This window comes from Eubalaena glacialis, chromosome 6 (genome assembly GCF_028564815.1).
Source record: "Eubalaena glacialis isolate mEubGla1 chromosome 6, mEubGla1.1.hap2.+ XY, whole genome shotgun sequence".
Taxonomy (NCBI): Eukaryota; Metazoa; Chordata; class Mammalia; order Artiodactyla; family Balaenidae; genus Eubalaena; species Eubalaena glacialis.
This window is the reverse complement of record NC_083721.1, coordinates 3,142,501-3,158,881: the sequence shown is the minus strand read 5'-3', so window position 1 is coordinate 3,158,881 and position 16,381 is coordinate 3,142,501. Positions and strand designations below refer to the sequence as shown.

At 57.3% G+C, this 16,381-nt stretch overlaps 1 protein-coding gene across 2 annotated transcripts in view; it reads left to right on the top strand.

The window, feature by feature from the left end:
• Positions 1-16,381, top strand: part of PDE9A (phosphodiesterase 9A) — a 99,480-nt gene that overhangs the window by 73,933 nt on the left and 9,166 nt on the right. For both annotated transcript variants that reach the window (XM_061192834.1, XM_061192833.1), the window contains exons 7-13: positions 2,229-2,313; positions 8,471-8,552; positions 10,093-10,167; positions 12,759-12,845; positions 14,019-14,123; positions 14,316-14,398; positions 15,573-15,729. In XM_061192834.1, coding sequence (XP_061048817.1) covers positions 2,229-2,313; positions 8,471-8,552; positions 10,093-10,167; positions 12,759-12,845; positions 14,019-14,123; positions 14,316-14,398; positions 15,573-15,729 — 674 coding nt within the window. The remainder of the gene's footprint in view (positions 1-2,228; positions 2,314-8,470; positions 8,553-10,092; positions 10,168-12,758; positions 12,846-14,018; positions 14,124-14,315; positions 14,399-15,572; positions 15,730-16,381) is intronic.

The following is a 16,381-nucleotide window of genomic DNA, read 5'->3' as shown; positions in this document are numbered from 1 at the left end:
TTTTTTTTTTTTTTTTTTTTGGCTGCGTTGGGTCTTTGTTGCTGCATGCGGGCTTTCTCTAGTTGCGGCGAGCGGGGGCTACTCTTCGTTGCAGTGCATGGGCTTCTCACTGCGGTGGCTTCTCTTGCTGCGGAGCACGGGCTCTAGGCGCACGGGCTTCAGTAGTTGTGGCATGCAGGCTCAGTAGTTGTGGCTCGCGGGCTCTAGAGTGCAGTCTCAGTAGTTACGGCGCACAGGCTTAGTTGCTCCACGGCATGTGGGATCTTCCCGGACCAGGGCTCGAACCCGTGTCCCCTGCATTGGCAGGCGGATTCTTAACCACTGCACCACCAGGGAAGTCCCATGGATAAATTTTTAAATACCCTTCTTTGAGATACTCTGTATTTCCTCCATTTTCTACAATGATCATAGGTTATTTTGTATTCAGAAAAGTGATGCTGGAAACGTAAAGAATGGTAACCGTGGACCCTGACAGGCAGGGCACTGCTACCCTGTTTGGACTCTATACTGTGTGCTCCATCTCTTCCCCAGATGGATCCACTTTTTGGATCCAAGTCTATGCCACATGCCAGGTCTCTTCTCCAGATCTATTCAACTTTCCGAAATTTTCTGCCCTTCACGTGTTAACAACCCCTTCCTGGGCCCCTTCCTGCCACTGATGAATCTACCATCTGTCCCAGCAGCAGACGCGCAGACACAGCTCCGCGGTGGTCCTCTCCTCCTCGGGGTAAGCGTCCTGCAATGGGACGGAGGCTGAGAAATGCCTGGGAGGCCGCGCACCCCTGGTCCAAATGCAAACCGTAAAGGGTGTGTGCTGATGTGCTTTTTCTTGGAAGAGGACCCATGGTTTCATCCACCTCCTAACGGGGTCCGCGATGCAAGAAAGTGCTGAGCGCACCCCCGCCCAAAGGAGGGTGTGGGCTCTTGGTGGGAGCACAAAGTACTGATGTCAAGTTCCCTGGCTCCCCCACCTCGCTGGTCCTGCGTCCTGGTACAGGAGGGCGGAGATGGTTTTTGAGCCTCTCCCTTGGCGTCCCGCACGGCACAGAAGCAGCAGGTCAGCGGGACCAGATCCGAGTATCAGATCCTCCAGATTCCTGCCACTGGACGGAAAGAAGCGGTGGTTTCGCACAGTCTTGCCCCCGCTTGGCCCCGACACTGAAATGTTTAGAAAACCCGCCCAGGGAGGCTGTGGTTCCTGGCGGGCCGCCCGGGGGCTCGGCGCTGGGAGGGTTCCCCCAGCCGCGAGCTCCAGAGCTGTTGACAATTCCTGCGGGTGGGAGATGGATGGAAGCCCGCGGAAGTCGCTGAGTTGCTTTGTTTTTCTTTTAGAAATCACCTGCATTTTATTTTTAGCCATATTCCGAGCCACTTGATGAAAAGGGGAATGAGTGGCATCGTGGGTAGTATCTTTCTGCATAAAAATCGAGGTGTGATTACCAAGTAACAAAGCTAATCTTTTTTCTTTCTTATGAACTGACTCTAATCTGAAAGCCGTTCCAAAACTGGCAGCGTTTCTGAGCTAAATATGCACCTGCCAGAGTGAACGTCTTGAAGTTGAATGCTCGCTGGCAGGCGTGAGCGCCAGTTCATCCTTTGATGAAAAAAAATAGTGTTCTGACTTAGGGGACCCCGTACTGCAGGACCCTGGGAATGCGACCAAGCCCAGCGTCTGCTCGTCCTTCACCTGGCCTGATCATTTCTCATCCGTTTCAAGTCAACACCTCTCCTGGTTAACGGCTCTACCCAGGACCTTAAAATGCAAAGCTTTCACCTTAACGAAATTTTCCTCCTTGCTGGGAAGGCGGTGGTTTTGCTCCCCGAGCCCTTCGTTGCATTTTCCTACCCTGGGAACACGAACCCCCTTTTTCTTTTGGGGATAAAAGATCCTCTGTCCCATGTCCTCAGCTGGCGCTTAGGGGTACGGAGAAAAAGCAAGAAGTAGATGTGGGAAGAGTAGAGATTCGGGAAGTGGGGAGGGGGAGGGGCTTCTGTCCTCGAGGGCCCATGTGGATGAACGCGATGAACGATGAACGGGCTGTGGCTGAGCTGAGTGAGGGGGGAGGCCTGAGAATCAGCGGTGTGGGCGGGAGTGGGAACCAGTGTCTGAGCCAGCTTCCCCACCCCCGACCCCCGGGGACGTGGGAGCCACGGGCGAGCCCCCAGTTACCAGCCTCCCATCCTCCACCTGTATCCATGGTAACCCCCTTGTTTCTCTTGGTCTCCAGTGGAAGGACTGAAAGTGGTGGAGGTTGAGAAATGCAAGAGTGACATTAAAAAGATGAGGGAGGAGCTGGCAGCCAGAAGCAACAGGTAAGGTCTGCGCTGGGCAAGCCGCGGCAGGCGGCCAGGGGAGAGCTCTGCGCGGCCATGTGGAGCCGGGGTGGGGGGGGGCCCTGGGGGTTTTTTTCCCCAGAAGCAAAGCTGGAGAATCCCAGCTCTGGCTGGGGTGGGCACCGTCTGGGATTTGCTTTTCAATTACACAGCTTTCTTATCATAAAAGAGAGTTTATGGCAGAGGGAGGCTGGGAGGATGACTTCACAGAAAAGGAGAGTAATCTTCTTGCAGATCAAAGTGTTAGGATTCACGGCCCCAACTTGAACAAAGTTGGCATCGATTTTTTGAAAAGGGGAACGATAAAAGGAGAAAGGCCTTTGGCTTCCAGGGTACGAGTGTCCTGGTGTCCCGGAGGCCCCAATCCCGTGCGGACGTCCCCATAGCACAGAGCGGCCCGTCAGGGGAACGATGCCACGTTCTGGACACAGAAATCACTTGTCCCGCGGAATAAGGGTCCCTCCACAGATGCCCCTGGAGAGCCAGGGTGAGGTGGCCCAGGCTGCCGAAATCCATGAAAAACATGCCCCAGGCATTTTTTGGAAAGTGGGGTTTGGGCTACAGCCAGACCCTTTGCCGAAACCGTGGTTAAAGCAGATGTTCAGGTCAAGGGCAGAGATGCACCGCGTCAGCCAAGATGATGCTGGATGTTGCACACATCGAGCGCTTGCTGTGTGCGGGGCTGTCCCGAGTGCTCTGCTGATGGGACCAGCTTGCACCTGTCTGCTCTCCTGCGTTGCTTCACGCCCGTGGTCACCCGTCCAGAGACCGCGTGGTGACGGTGTGGCCCGTCACCCCCGGAACGCCACGCCACTAAGGAGGCTGAGGTGACAGCTGGGGCTCAGCAGGATTTCACGGGACTGATGAACCTACGAACGGCCCTGTGCAAGAGCACCAAATTGCCTTACGAGGCCACCCGACATCTTGAAGATCATGTCCTAACTTTTCAAAATTGAGGGCAACCTGCTTACTGCAGAGTGGGGCTGCATGCAAAGGCCTTCGGTGCAGCAGGGGAAGGGGAAGCAGGTGGTCGCAGGGGAGGGGCGGGGCTGGCGGCCTCAGGGCGGGCTCGGGGACTAGCCTGACGGGCTCCGAGCCTGTTGGTGCGTGTCTTCCGGGGACCACGCCACGTTCGTGGCCCACTCACTTGTCAAGTATTTTGGACTTCGGGATGTCTCATCCCATTGGATTTGGGGGAAGTCGGGCAAAGGAGTTCGTGACGACAGAAAATTGTGAGTGAATAATTCGTCCTCACCGTCCCTGAAGCGGAAGGCTCTATGGGGTCAGGAGACAGAGCCCTCAGGTGACCCAGTAAGAGCCCTGGAGCTTCCCGTGCAGCCGCGCGGCTGGGCCCCGGCTCAGCAGCTGGAAGGAGGCCTCTGGTCACGGTGTCGTCCTCGGGCTCAGGATCTGGACGGCTCAGCTTAGCCCTCTGGCTGCCACGTGCTGGACCTCCATCCTGTGGCCAGTCCTAACGCCCAGGGGAGAAAAGCTAATTAGCCAGGCCCTGTCCCGGCCGCTCTGCGACCAGCCTCAGACTGGCGGCCCGTGGCCGAGTGCCGTGTCTGCTGTGGCGAGCGGGTGGTGCCCCTGGGCCCCGTCCCCCATGTTCCCTCTGTAGGGTCACCTCACCCATAAACATGCTGCAGCCACACAGCCCACAGAGCACTTGCAGGAGGCGGGGTTTTGGTTACGTTTTTGTTTTGAGGTATAGTTGATTTACAGTGTTAGGTTAGTTTCAGGGGCATGACATAGTGATTCAAAAGCAGAAGGTGTTTTACAATGAGGCCTCTCATCCCTTCTCAAATGATTCAATCCTGCCACCTGCCCAGAGCAGCCGGGGTGAGTCAGGAGCCCCCGCCTGCTGGTCCTGCCCCGCCGGCCGTGTGGCAGGCACCCTCCGCCGCCCCTCCTGTAAGAGCCAGGCTGGGGCAGGGGCAACGTGATGCTCCTGCTGTGCTTTCTGGCGTGCACTGCCCTGCGGGTCAGGTTGCAAGAGAAAAAACAAAATTTCGTCCAAGTGGTATTAGTTTTCTGTGGCTGCTATAACAAAGCACCACAAACTACAGGGCTGAAAACAATAGGAATTTCTTTTTCCACAGTTCTGAGGGCTAGAAGTCTGAAATGAAGGTGTCAGGAAGGCCAGGCTCCCTCTGAAGGCTCTCGGGGAGAATCTGTTCCAGGCCTCTCTCCCAGCTTCTAGGGGTTGTCAGCAATTCTTGGGGCTCCTTGGCTTGTAGAGCACCACTCCAGTCTCTGCCTCTGTCTCCACATGGCTTTTTTTTTGTATGTGTCTGTCTCTGTGTCCAAATGGCCCATTTTTGAAAAGACACCAGGCATATTGGATTAGGGGCCACCCTACTTGGTGTGACCAATCTTAACTCATTACATCTGTTACAGCCCTATTTCCAAATGAGGTCACAGTCACAGGTACTGGGGGTTAGAACATCACCATATGATTCTTGGGGGACACAATAGACCATGTGGAGAAGACCTGCCCGATTTCAGAGCACAAGGGAAGCAAGATGTCACCTGCAGGCACCCGTCAGGGGCAAAGTGGGCAGAGCCGGGGCTCATCCAAGTAATGAAGCCTCTTCCACGCCCCCGCCCCCCACAAGAAGTATCAATACATTTTTGGAACTCACAGTGCTGTGATCCAAAGAGGAGCCTTCCCTGTGCCCCAGCCGCTTCCAGAGCCATGTCTTCTCAGCAGGCAGTTTTCACAGCAGCCCATGTAGGTGAGAGACGGGTAATTGTGACTCTTCAGTCGAAAACAGAATGGGGTAAAGTCTCAAACAGTGCTGACACACTGCGAAAAAAGAAATGCAGTCTCCTGGGCTCAGGGCTAATCCACAGCAGCATCACCCACCGGGGACCCTGGCCCAGGAGCCTCGCACCCCTTTGTGCCCCATACAAACAGCCCTGCCCTTTTCTTTATGGAGAAATTAACTCAGATGGAGGATAAGCTGCTTGCGCTGCCCCTTGCGCTGCGTCTCTGTTGACGGCTGGGTTCCATCTTAATCACGCAAGGGGGCCGTGCAGTCATTCAGCATCCTGGGACCAGGCTCATTACCTGGGGGGGGGAGTCGCACAGCTGAGCAGCTCTTTCTGAGGACGTCAACCCAGCCGGGCGGTGATCCTGCCTCTGGGGGGCGGAGAGGGGAACAAAGGCACCAGCCCGGCTGAGCTCAGGTCTGTACCCGCTCGGGTGGCCAGTGAGCCTGAAGTGATGACCACCTTCACCCACCCACAAGCACACCCCAGCGTGGCCTTGGAGCCGGGGGTCTGCATGGACCAGAACCGCCCTTCCCTAGGGAATAGGGATGGCAGTTGGGTCAGATGAGGCGCAGGCCCACAAACACCCTCGGAACAGGCTGCGCTCCCCTGAGACACAGGCCTTGGGTTTCTCTTGGCTTTTTCCCCAAGAGGAAAGAGGGAGGATTGGCCGCCCACATTCAGGGCAGGGCCCGGCCTCGCCGAGCACGTGTCCGCAGAGTGGAACTTGCTGGCTCACCCCAGTAGGGGGGCTGCAGGAACACGGGGCGGCATCTGAGGGCTCTGGGGTCTGTCATCTCCGCTTTCATCCCAAACAAATGGCCTTGACCACTGGACTGAGCCCCAGGAGGGGGGAGGCTGGGAGCACAGAAAATGAAAGCAAAAACCAGCCCCAAAGAGAAAGAGAAGAAAAGGCGCCATGCCAGCTGCTCTGTCAGCTAGAGGATGCTGGTTCCCGTGGCGACGGGGCACAGGGGGAGCAGGCAGGGCTGCCTGGCCGAGGTGGGCAGGCCGCGGCAGGACCTCCCAACGCTGGCGTTTTCAAGGAAGCAGTGGATTCCAGCAGTCAAATCATCTTCGGTGGTGGAAGCTTACACAGCCCTCCTGGGAAAGGCGCGGGACTGACCTGCCCAGCACGTGTGTGGATGTTTGTACAAAAGAGGTTAAAAGCAGGAAAGAAATCATGACGATGCCACCTATGCTCTTAAGTCACAGACCAAGTTCTCACTGCTCAGACGTGTGTGTGTAAATGGGAGTTCTCGCTTACAAGGGCGACCACGGAAAGCGTTTGGTTGGAGCGTTTTCTTGGCTCATTTTGTTACCCTTTTGCTAAATCTGTCTTAAAATCCCGCTCCATACACGAAGCTGTCTTAAGCAGCTCGGATGATTTTCGCAAGCATCGGGTGGAGGGAAGGAATAGCAGCACGCCAAGAAAGTAATACTGAGGCTCTTTTTCCAAAAAGGAAGCAGGCGTATTATTCTGAGTTTGCAAGTGGCATAGCCACCTTGTCAAACCTCCAGACTATACTGATGAGGGGGCAAGTCAGTAATAATAACAGGGACCACGACGCTCCCAGTCGAAATCCAGCCCTGAGCTTCCCAGATGTTCTTCTGCGCACAGACAGCCAGTTTTGAAAAACAGCTACGAAATACTGTTGTAATTTTTTTTCATTTACACCATTGTAAACAGTCAGTAGATGAAAATGCAGCCTCAAACATTTTTCCAGAAGGCCGCGGTCCAGCACTCATTTTCACCCACCCAATGAGTTCTTTTCTCCTCATTCCGTGGTCAATTGTTTTGCAGTACCTTTCAGGACATACTGTAGGCAACGTTTCTTTTTCCCTTTTCACCCAACATTCCCTCGCTTCACATAATACTCATAATTAAAGATGACGTAATAGTCCTCCCCGTTGAAGCACCACAATGGTTTAAATTATTTCCCATCGGGGGACGTTCCGGTGGCTTCTAGTTTGGTTTTGTGTTTTTGCAGCAACAGGTAACACTGTGATGAATACCTTCAAGCTGTTTGCTTACGTCTAATTCTTTCCTTACGATAAATTCTCCAGAGGAGACTTGCAGCTTAAAGGATGTGAATTTCTTTACAGCTCTTACAGTACGGTATAAATTGCTCTCCTGGAAGATGGAAGTTTATTTACAAACTGCATGAGCTTCTGTGCTGGCCCCATCCCCAGCCTGGGAATCTCACGCAAGGCAGGGGCAGGGCGGGGAGCGGGGTGTTAGACCCACGCCCCACCCCCGCTGTGCTCCCTATTTGAGGTGGGGGGACTTCAAGTTCCTTCCAGAGGAGTTAAGGTGCCCACGTGGGCTGGGGGCTCAGGCGCTGCTGGCTCTCCTGGAGCAGCCCCGACCTGCAGTCACTGGCTGTGACCCCCTCGGGCCAGCACACTCGCCCCTGATGTCAGAAGGGGACTTCCCTCCAAAACCACCAGGCTCCTTTTGTTCTGTTCTTTTGTTTTGTTTTGCTTTTGTTGCTGCAACCCGAGGCATATGGGATCTTAGTTCCCCGACAAGGGATAGAACCCGGGCCCCCTGCTTCGGAAGCGCAAGTCTTAACCACTGGACCGCCAGGGAAGCCCCTGTTCTGTTCTTCATGCCTTGATGTTAAGGAATGAAAAGCAGAGTCAGAGATCAAACTCGCCTCTCAACGTGTGTGTAAGGGGAACAGTTGGGGACATCCTGAAAGTCTATCACAGGAGGCAGGATTGATGACCTTACGAGGTCCACCACGCCCGAGGTCCCAAGGAGGACTTGCTTTTTGATGAGGTCGAGCTCTTTGAAGCAGCAGCAGTGCGTTTATGACATGGTAGTGGAAAAAGCAAGTTGCCAGAGAGCAAGCTTGGTACAATTCCATCCTTATTTAAAAGGACCAGGGGCTGTCCGTGTGTGTCCATACCTAGGAACATTCTGGAAAGGTACCCCAAACTTAACAGAAGGCATTGCCAGGTGTGAGATTTAGAGGAAAGAAGTGGGTGAAAGGGGACTTACTTTTTTTTACTTTGCTTCTGTGTTTTTTGAATTTTTTAGAATAAACGTATTTTACTCGCATCATTTAAGAGAGATTTTCAGGAGCTTCTCTAAAATGAAGATGCCATGTTTGCTGAGAGCTCAGTATTATCTCAGGAGGTCCAGGCAGGGTCTTCGGGGTTTAGCAACGAGGCGTCACTGGCTTTATGACTTATTCTTCTGTAACAAATAAGACCAAAGGGGTTTGTGGGATGCGGATTGGGTTGGGTTTTGCGTTTCTCGGTTTTGCTCCGATGAGGTCCCCGCAATCCACCGCCCAAGTGACACCAAGACCAAGGCGGCAGTGCCAGAAACAATCTTTGCTTTTCCCTTCAGGACCAGCTGTCCCTGTAAGTACAGTTTTTTGGATAACAGCAAGAAGTTGACATCTCGACGCGATGTCCCCGCTTATCCCAAGGTAAGGTGACATCCTGCCTCTGAAGAAACCACAGCCAGTGTCCACAGCCTCCCACCCTCGGCCCCCCTGGCCTCCCAACCCGGCCCCTGCCGTCTGTACATCTGCAAAACCAGCTCCCGCCCGGGCCCTGGGCTGTGGAATGCTCCCATTATTCTTAGGCAGGATATATTTTCTCTTTGACGTTTGTTTAGCCACAGTGGTCCCAGACCAAGCTTACTGTGCCGAGAGAGCGGAGCTCCTCCCCAGTGTCCAGCCAGCCCCCATCGCCGACTCAGTGAACAAACGGTTCTTACGTGCAAATGTTACTTGAAAGAACTTTCATTTTCAACTAAATTATTTAAAATCTGCTTCACTGCATCTCCTGTCCCTGAACAACATGTAGTTGTTGTGAGAAGTTTTGCTCTTTGGACACAAAGGATTTCTCAGTTACAGGAGAACCTCAGCCCTTGTTAGAGCAGCAGTGCCCTGGGAACGGGGGTAGGGTTCTTCAGACAGCTGCAAAAGAGGGGTCCGGTGATGGTGGTCCCCCATCTCACAACGCCTGCAGCTGGTGGCTGAGGAGGATCCTGGCCCAACTGTTCTTTGCATTCTCTCCCACTAAGATTTGGGCTTCGCGGTGGCCGGGATCCTGCAGACAGGGCGCCTGGCCGTGCCCAAGGCCACCCCCCACTGTTCCCACAGCAGCAAAGAACCTCCCAGAGCCTCCCTGCCAGGGGGTTCCCCAACTCGGATACGAAAGACAAGCTAAATACTGTCCAAGGTTTTCACATGGACACGAGTGCCCTGCCCCATAGGAATACGTGACCCACACCTCAGGATCCTGCCCCAGGGAGTCACGAGGCCCAGCTTAGGTCCAGAACAAAAGGTGCCAGTCCTCCACAGTGGTTCCTTTTAAAAAAACAAACAGAAAGACCTAGGAGACGACTATATCTAATTCCAGAACACCGTGACTGTCTTGGGTCTAAAATCTTCCATTTCCTCTGACAATGTAACCTAAACTCCGGTGTTCCATAGAACCAGCGCCTGCCCCCAGCAAGCTGGGCTGTTATAGCCCACGGCTAAACCAGTGACAGCGTCCAAAAGCAAACCTCAAAATAGCTTCTTAGCCACTATTTGAATTTATGCCAAGTAAAAATTTTTTCCCTTGATTTCACTTCATTGTATTTTTTAAAGTCAGGTTTCTCGGGATGTCATTAGCATGCAGTCAAGTTCACCTTCTGCAGTGCGGAGCGCTATCAAGTGTGACAGGCTTACGTGGTCACGTACCCTCCGCCACGGTCAAGGGGTGAACATTCTGTCTCCCCCAAGCGCCCCCTCGTCCCCTGTGCGGTCGTTCCTAGCGCTCTGCCCCTGACCACCGCTGGTGGGATGTCTGTCCCCGTAGTTTTGAGCCCTCCAGAATTCTCGTGGGTGTGGCCTTTGAGAAGGTAGCCAGGTGTCCTGAGAGGGGGGCAAGAGGCGAGGGGAGAAGGCACGGCCGGCCTTTGTCCCAACCCAGAGGCCCCTGTGGCCACTCACTGTGCTTTCCTCTCCCCTCCAGTACCTGCTGTCCCCCGAGACCGTAGACGCCCTGCGGAAGCCCACCTTCGACGTCTGGCTCTGGGAGCCCAACGAGGTGAGTGCAGGAGCCGCCTGGGACCGGGACTGGCCTTCGGGGACCAGACGGGAGTGGCCCCATCGCTCTTCTCCTCGGCTTCTCCTCTGTCTTCTTTGTCTTTCAACTTGATTCTCCAGGTTTGCAGCCAAACTGCCCCTTGGTGGGCTCGGGAAGGGGCGTCAGAGCCGAGGAGCGGGTGAGCAGCGGGGCCTCGAACCCGGGCTCTGGCTGCTCGGCGCACCCCCTCCTCCCAGCAGCCCCCCGGGCTGTGTCCTGATCCCCGGGGGCAGCTGCCGAGCCTGCAGAGTGCAGGCCTCCCGGGCGTGGGGAGTATTTCAGGAAGGAGCTTCCACTGGAGGTGCTGCTGAGAGTAGGCGACCCGGGCAGCTGTGAGGACTCGGGGACCCAGAGTTGACTTTTTACAGCAACACACTGCTTTAAAATTCCCCTTGTGCTGAGAAAACACAAACATGGAGATCGTTTTGTTGTTGTTTAGTCTATAATATCAGTTATACCTTCCTCTCTCTGAACCCGGAGAAAACAAAAAGTCCCTCCACGTGCACATGAGGCCACCAGAACCGACAGACTCTTGCCAGCTTTTTGGTAACACGGAAGCCCAGAAAGGCTGCCCGGAGGGGCTCACCCACTTGGACGAGATCAGCAGAGCGACTTCCCTGCGCTCCAGGAAAGGAACGGTGCACGCCGAGCGTTCACCATCCAGGTGTCCCCGCCTGGGCCTGGACTCTCCTGTGGGAACCGCCTTCCCTGGCTGGTCTCCCAGGATGAGAAAAGCCCCAGCAAGAGGAGCCAGGAAAGTGCAGATCCCGCCTCCACCCTGCCTGGTCCACCCTGAGAAGAGCCGCGTGCTGGCCGGCGCCTGAGAAAAGGAACTAGGTGACACGTGTGCTCCAAACCGTCCAACCAGTCAGCACGCAGGGCTGGATCTGCAAGTTCAGGGGTGGGGGAGGCATTCTAAGTGTGCAGCTGTCACCTGCCAGATCGATGCATGATCAGAAATGGACGTGGTGGAGGGGACCATGGCAGGAGGAGAAGAGTCAGGTCTTCCAGGAGAAGCATTAGGACTTGTCCCAAAGGCTCCCACTGAACAGGGGACCCCGCTGGCCTGTCCACGGGCACGTGGACGCACAGGAGCTCAGAACACGCATCCCTGCTTCCAGCAGGTGGGCGAGCACCGCTACCGAGCACATCTCACGCTCCCCAAAGTCATTCTGACCTCAGCAGCCCACAGGGAGGAAGAGCAAAGCTGGGGCCCTGATGGCGGAACCCCCACCGTTCCTGCCTCCTTGGAGCACAGGCTGCTTGTGGCCAGAGAGGGAACGCCACCCTCACGTCGAGAGGCGGAAGGATCCACGCATCCGGGATGCGAAGGCGGTCCCTCCACACTCGGGGTGTATGTGCAGCCGCCATCAGGGCGGGGATGAAAGGAGGGACCAGCCCCCTGCCAGTGGGCTCGGCCTGTGTGGCCGTCTGCCGGCCCAGGCCCTCGCCAGCACACCTCCGTGACCCCGGGCAGCCTGGGAGGGGTCCCGGTGCTTCCGAAAAGCACCTAGCTGCCCACAGTGGCAAACCAGAGGTGCTCAAAGACGGGAGCCCTGGCCTCTGGGGATGCCGTGAACTTTGGAGTGCGGACAGCAAAGATGAACAGCTGCAGGGACACACCTGAAAGCTTCAGCAGCCCTCCTGGCCCCCAAAACTGCACCTGGCCACCCAAGAAGCAGCTCGCACCCCGAGAACATCAGGGCTCCCGGGTGGTGGTGGTTCACCTCTCTCCCTTCAAGGGGGGGTGACGCACCCAGCGTCACCCAGGGGCCCAGCGTTCTCCGATCGCAAACCAGGCGGGGAGGTGACTTCACACTGCTCTGCTCTCGCGGGCTGACCTCTGAGTGCCCCCCCGACGCTGCGTCTGCCGAGCGCGGGCTTGAAGGCTGCGGGGCCTCTCGGTCACCTCATGCATCCTCCACACTCAGCATCATCCAGCTGCCCAGCCCAGGGCCCGCCGCAGTGTCAGCGCGCGAGCAGATGCACAGACGCGTCACTCCTGCTCCGAAGCTGCCACATAAGTGGCACCAGATGGTTTTGTCTGCCGATCACCTCCGCCTCTTGACTCTGATTTCACAGCAAATATTTCAGCTCCTTGGGGTTGCCCGCAGCTGCGAACAGGCTGGTGGGGCGGGGAGCGGGGCTGTTGGATCCACAGCCCCTCTGGACGGCAAAACCCTGGCTGGGCGCTTGCGCTGCTGGCAAAGCTGGGGTGATCCGGGCAGCAGCCGGCCAGCAGCCTGGACTCCAGCCCTCCCGCTCTCACCCGGGACCCTGCAGTCCCAGCGCTCTACCGGGGGCTCCTTCAAGGCCCCCGTTTCCAAACTCTGGCACCCGGTCTGCATCTGTGCTGTGCCCTCGAGGAAGAGCCGTGTGTGGTGGCCATCAAGGACTTTGCATCTGGGACATCGTCCCAGTTCTGGGACGGGGTGGGGTGGTTTCCGGTTTCCCCAGTGGATTCTTCGTGAGGCTGGAGAAGCCACCCGGGCTGCCCTGAGCGCACCTCCTGGCCGCTCTTGCTGTTGACCGTCCTTCTCCTGTGCCCGCAGATGCTGAGCTGCTTAGAGCACATGTACCACGACCTCGGCCTGGTCAGAGATTTTGGCATCAACCCCATCACCCTGAAGAGGTGGCTGGTGAGTGTCAGGCCCCCCGTCCCCCCGACACAGTTTCATGGGAATGGACTGTGGGCACCTTCCTGATGGCCCCGGGCTTCCTACAGACGGAATCCACGCTTCCATGAGAGTCCTGCGGGGACGGTCAGCCAGTCTCTGCCCGTCCCCCTCCCCCAAAACACTCTCTGCTCTTAGGTCCCTGCTCTGGTGAGTGAGAAAATAGTAAGAACCGGGGAGGGTCAAGTGAAGCAGGGTGTTCTAAGCAGCACGTGTATGTGAGTGAGCGTGTTGTGCAGGTGTGTACACGTGTGGGGGGTGTGCATGTGAGTGTGCGTTTGTATTTGTGCGTGTGTGCATGTGATTGTGTGTGAGTGCCGGTGCCTGCATGCTTGTGGGGTGTGTGCATGTACGTGTGCATGTGAACACGTGTAAGCGTATGCATGTGACTGCGTTTGTGTGATTGCCAGGGTGTGTGTGTGCGAGAGTGTGTATTTAGCAGCAGATCTTTCTTTTTTTTTGGCTGCATTGGGTCTTCGTTACTGCGTGCAGGCTTTCTCTAGTTGCAGCGAGCGGGAGCTACTCTTTGTTGCAGTGCGTGGGCTTCCCATTGCGGTGGCTTCTCTTGTTGCAGAGCACGGGCTCTAGGCACGTGGCTCAGTAGTTGTGGCTCGTGGGCTCAGTAGTTGTGGCTCGCGGGCTCTAGCGCGCAGGCTCAGTAGTTGTGGCGCATGGGCTTAGTTGCTCTGCGACATGTAGGATCTTCCTGGACCAGGGCTTGAACCCGTGTCCCCTGCATTGGCAGGCGGATTCTTAACCACTGCACCACCAGGGAAGCCCAGATCTTTCTTTTTAATATAATACTGCTCACAACCAGATGTTAAAAGCCTGTGGAAAGTTTGATGGTGGCTGGGGACCCAGCGCCCCACATGTAGCCCCCCAGCTCTCCCCCCAAGCTTCACGCCCCAGCGTGGCTCCCCTGGGGACACCTTCCCCGGGGTGGGATCGTGGGGGCCATGGTGTGGCCCCCGGACATCCTCAGGCCCCTGGGCCCCCTGGGACTCACCCTCGGGAAACAGGAGGGCAGTTGGATGAGGACCAGGCGGGCAGCAGGCAGTTGGCGCCGGGAAGAAGGTGCCAGGAGCTGGGGGGAGGGGTGGGCAGCTGGCCACAGGGCGGATCCTCTCGTCCCCGCAGCTCTGCGTGCACGACAACTACCGTAACAACCCTTTCCACAACTTCCGTCACTGCTTCTGCGTCACCCAGATGATGTACAGCATGATCTGGCTCTGCGGGCTGCAGGTGGGTCTGGGGGAGCCCCCTGCCCAAGCTTTGTCAATGAGCAAATGGGTGCCCACCCCCTCCCCACCCCAGGGGGAGGCAGGTCCTCCCCCACCAGGCCAGCGGCCGGAGGGGCTTCATCCACCTGTATCACCCGCTTCCCACCCCACTCCAGCCCCCTCCTCACCCCATCCCACTCTCTCTCTGATCCAGGAGAAATTCTCCCAAATGGATATCTTGATCTTAATGACAGCGGCCATCTGCCATGATTTGGATCATCCAGGCTACAACAACACGTACGTACGCGGTCTTGTTCTCTGTCTCTTTTTCCCTCGTAAAGGGCCCTCTGGGTGTCAGAGGAGGACTTTTCAGCTCAACCCTCTGCCAGTTGCAAGCTGGAGCTGTCGGCCAAGGCCTCCTAAGCCCCCAGCTCCACCCCACCTCTTAGGACGTGGCTCGCCGCTTGGGACTTTGTCCGGGGCCTGGGCCTCCTGGGGCAGGACGCTTGGAGGTTACCAAACCCAGAGGGGCTGCCGTAGCCCTCTGCGTCTGCACCGGCAGAGCCCCGACGGCAGCAGGACCTCCCTCCCCCGAAGCAGGCAGGGACGCCCGCACACACGTGGACGGGGAGGGGCAGCCCTCCCACCCGGTCTCTGGATCTCACTCCCCGTGGGCAGCCTCCCCAGCCCGTTTCCAACAGGAACAAGGCAGAGGCAGGGGCTGTGACAGCAAGAGCAGGGGTGTGGGCGAGCGGGCGGTGGGAGGGTCCAGGGCAGGCCGTGGAGCCAGGAGGACGGGCCGGGCTTTGCTGGAACGTTGGTCCACTCCCGCCTCCGGGGCGAAGGCTCCAGAGTGCCACCCCACGCACCTGCCAGGGTCCAGGCCGGGTGGCGCTGGTTTGCATTCCTAGTGACACATTGGTGGCTCTATCGGATTCGTGTATTTGCGTATCGAATATTACTGGGTGGGTGATGATGCCAGGTCTGCCCGAGAAGCGTGCCATCGTTTGTCAGGACCAGAGCGGATTCCAAGGTGTGGACGTTTGTGCCCCTCAGAGGAGGCGTCCCCGTGGGCACCCATCCCCTCAATTCACACTCGGATGACGTGCCCGAGCACAGGCCAGCCAAGGGCCGTGCCCACAGCAGCTGGTCCTCCTCCACATACTGAAAACGTTTGCGGGGTGCCTGACCATTCTGAGGGCCCATGACAGGGGGGAGTTGAGGCCTCTTGAGGATGTCCACTGTTAGGGCTGTAACAGCTTGGAGGTATCGAGATGGAGGGGCAGCGGAGAGCCGGGAGAGCCGGGAGAGCCAGGAGAAGCGGGTTCCCGGCACGAGCAGAGTGCGGTCCCCTCCATCCCTTCCGGCCTCCATACACCCCCCCACCCCCCACCAGCGCTGCTGCCCTGACTCGAAGGTGCCTCTGAGTGCGGGTGCCCGAGGGCCCTCCTGCTCTCTCCTCCAACCCCAGGTACCAGATCAACGCCCGCACGGAGCTGGCCATCCGCTACAATGACATCTCGCCCCTGGAGAACCACCACTGTGCCGTGGCCTTCCAGATCCTCAGCCAGCCCGAGTGCAACATCTTCTCCAGCGTGCCGGCCGAGGGCTTCAAGCAGATCAGACAGGTGGGCAGGGTGAGGGCACGCGCACCGCAGAGCAGGAGCTACCGGGGGGAGAGTGAGCCCGACCAGAGAGTAGATGCCCTCTCGCCCCGTGTCTGAGGCTCCCAAGACCTCCCAGTCCCCCGCCAGGGATCCTGGGGGACCGGCCCTCCTCCCCCACCTCCTCCAAGGCCAAGTGGCGCCCCGGCAAGAGGCGTGTGTTTGGCACGCACGCACGGTGTTCCATGGACCTGCAGATCACGGCCACCATTTAACTGAACCCTTTGAGATCGGTCCGTTCTCATCTCACCGCCCAGGAAAGTGAGGCTGACACAGGCGAGGTCACTCGCTCAAGGGAGCAGGCCCTGGACAGACACGTCTGCGGCATCCAGCCCAGCAGAACCCCGACCATTGTCCCCTAGGCCCTGCTCTTGTCCCCTGCAGCCCCACCGCCCATTTCAGAAGAGACCTTTCTGCTGCTCGGGGCACATTGGGAAGAGGATGAGGGAGGCCAGCTGTCTGGAGTCAGATGCTTCCAACTCACCAAAAGTGACACCCCCTACACACACAGGAGGTCCCACTGAACACAGCCCTGTGCCCCATCCTCTGGCGTGTTCAGGGGAGGGGCGATGTCAGAGAGATCTTGGAGGAGTGAGGTGGGTTGAATGATAGCCAC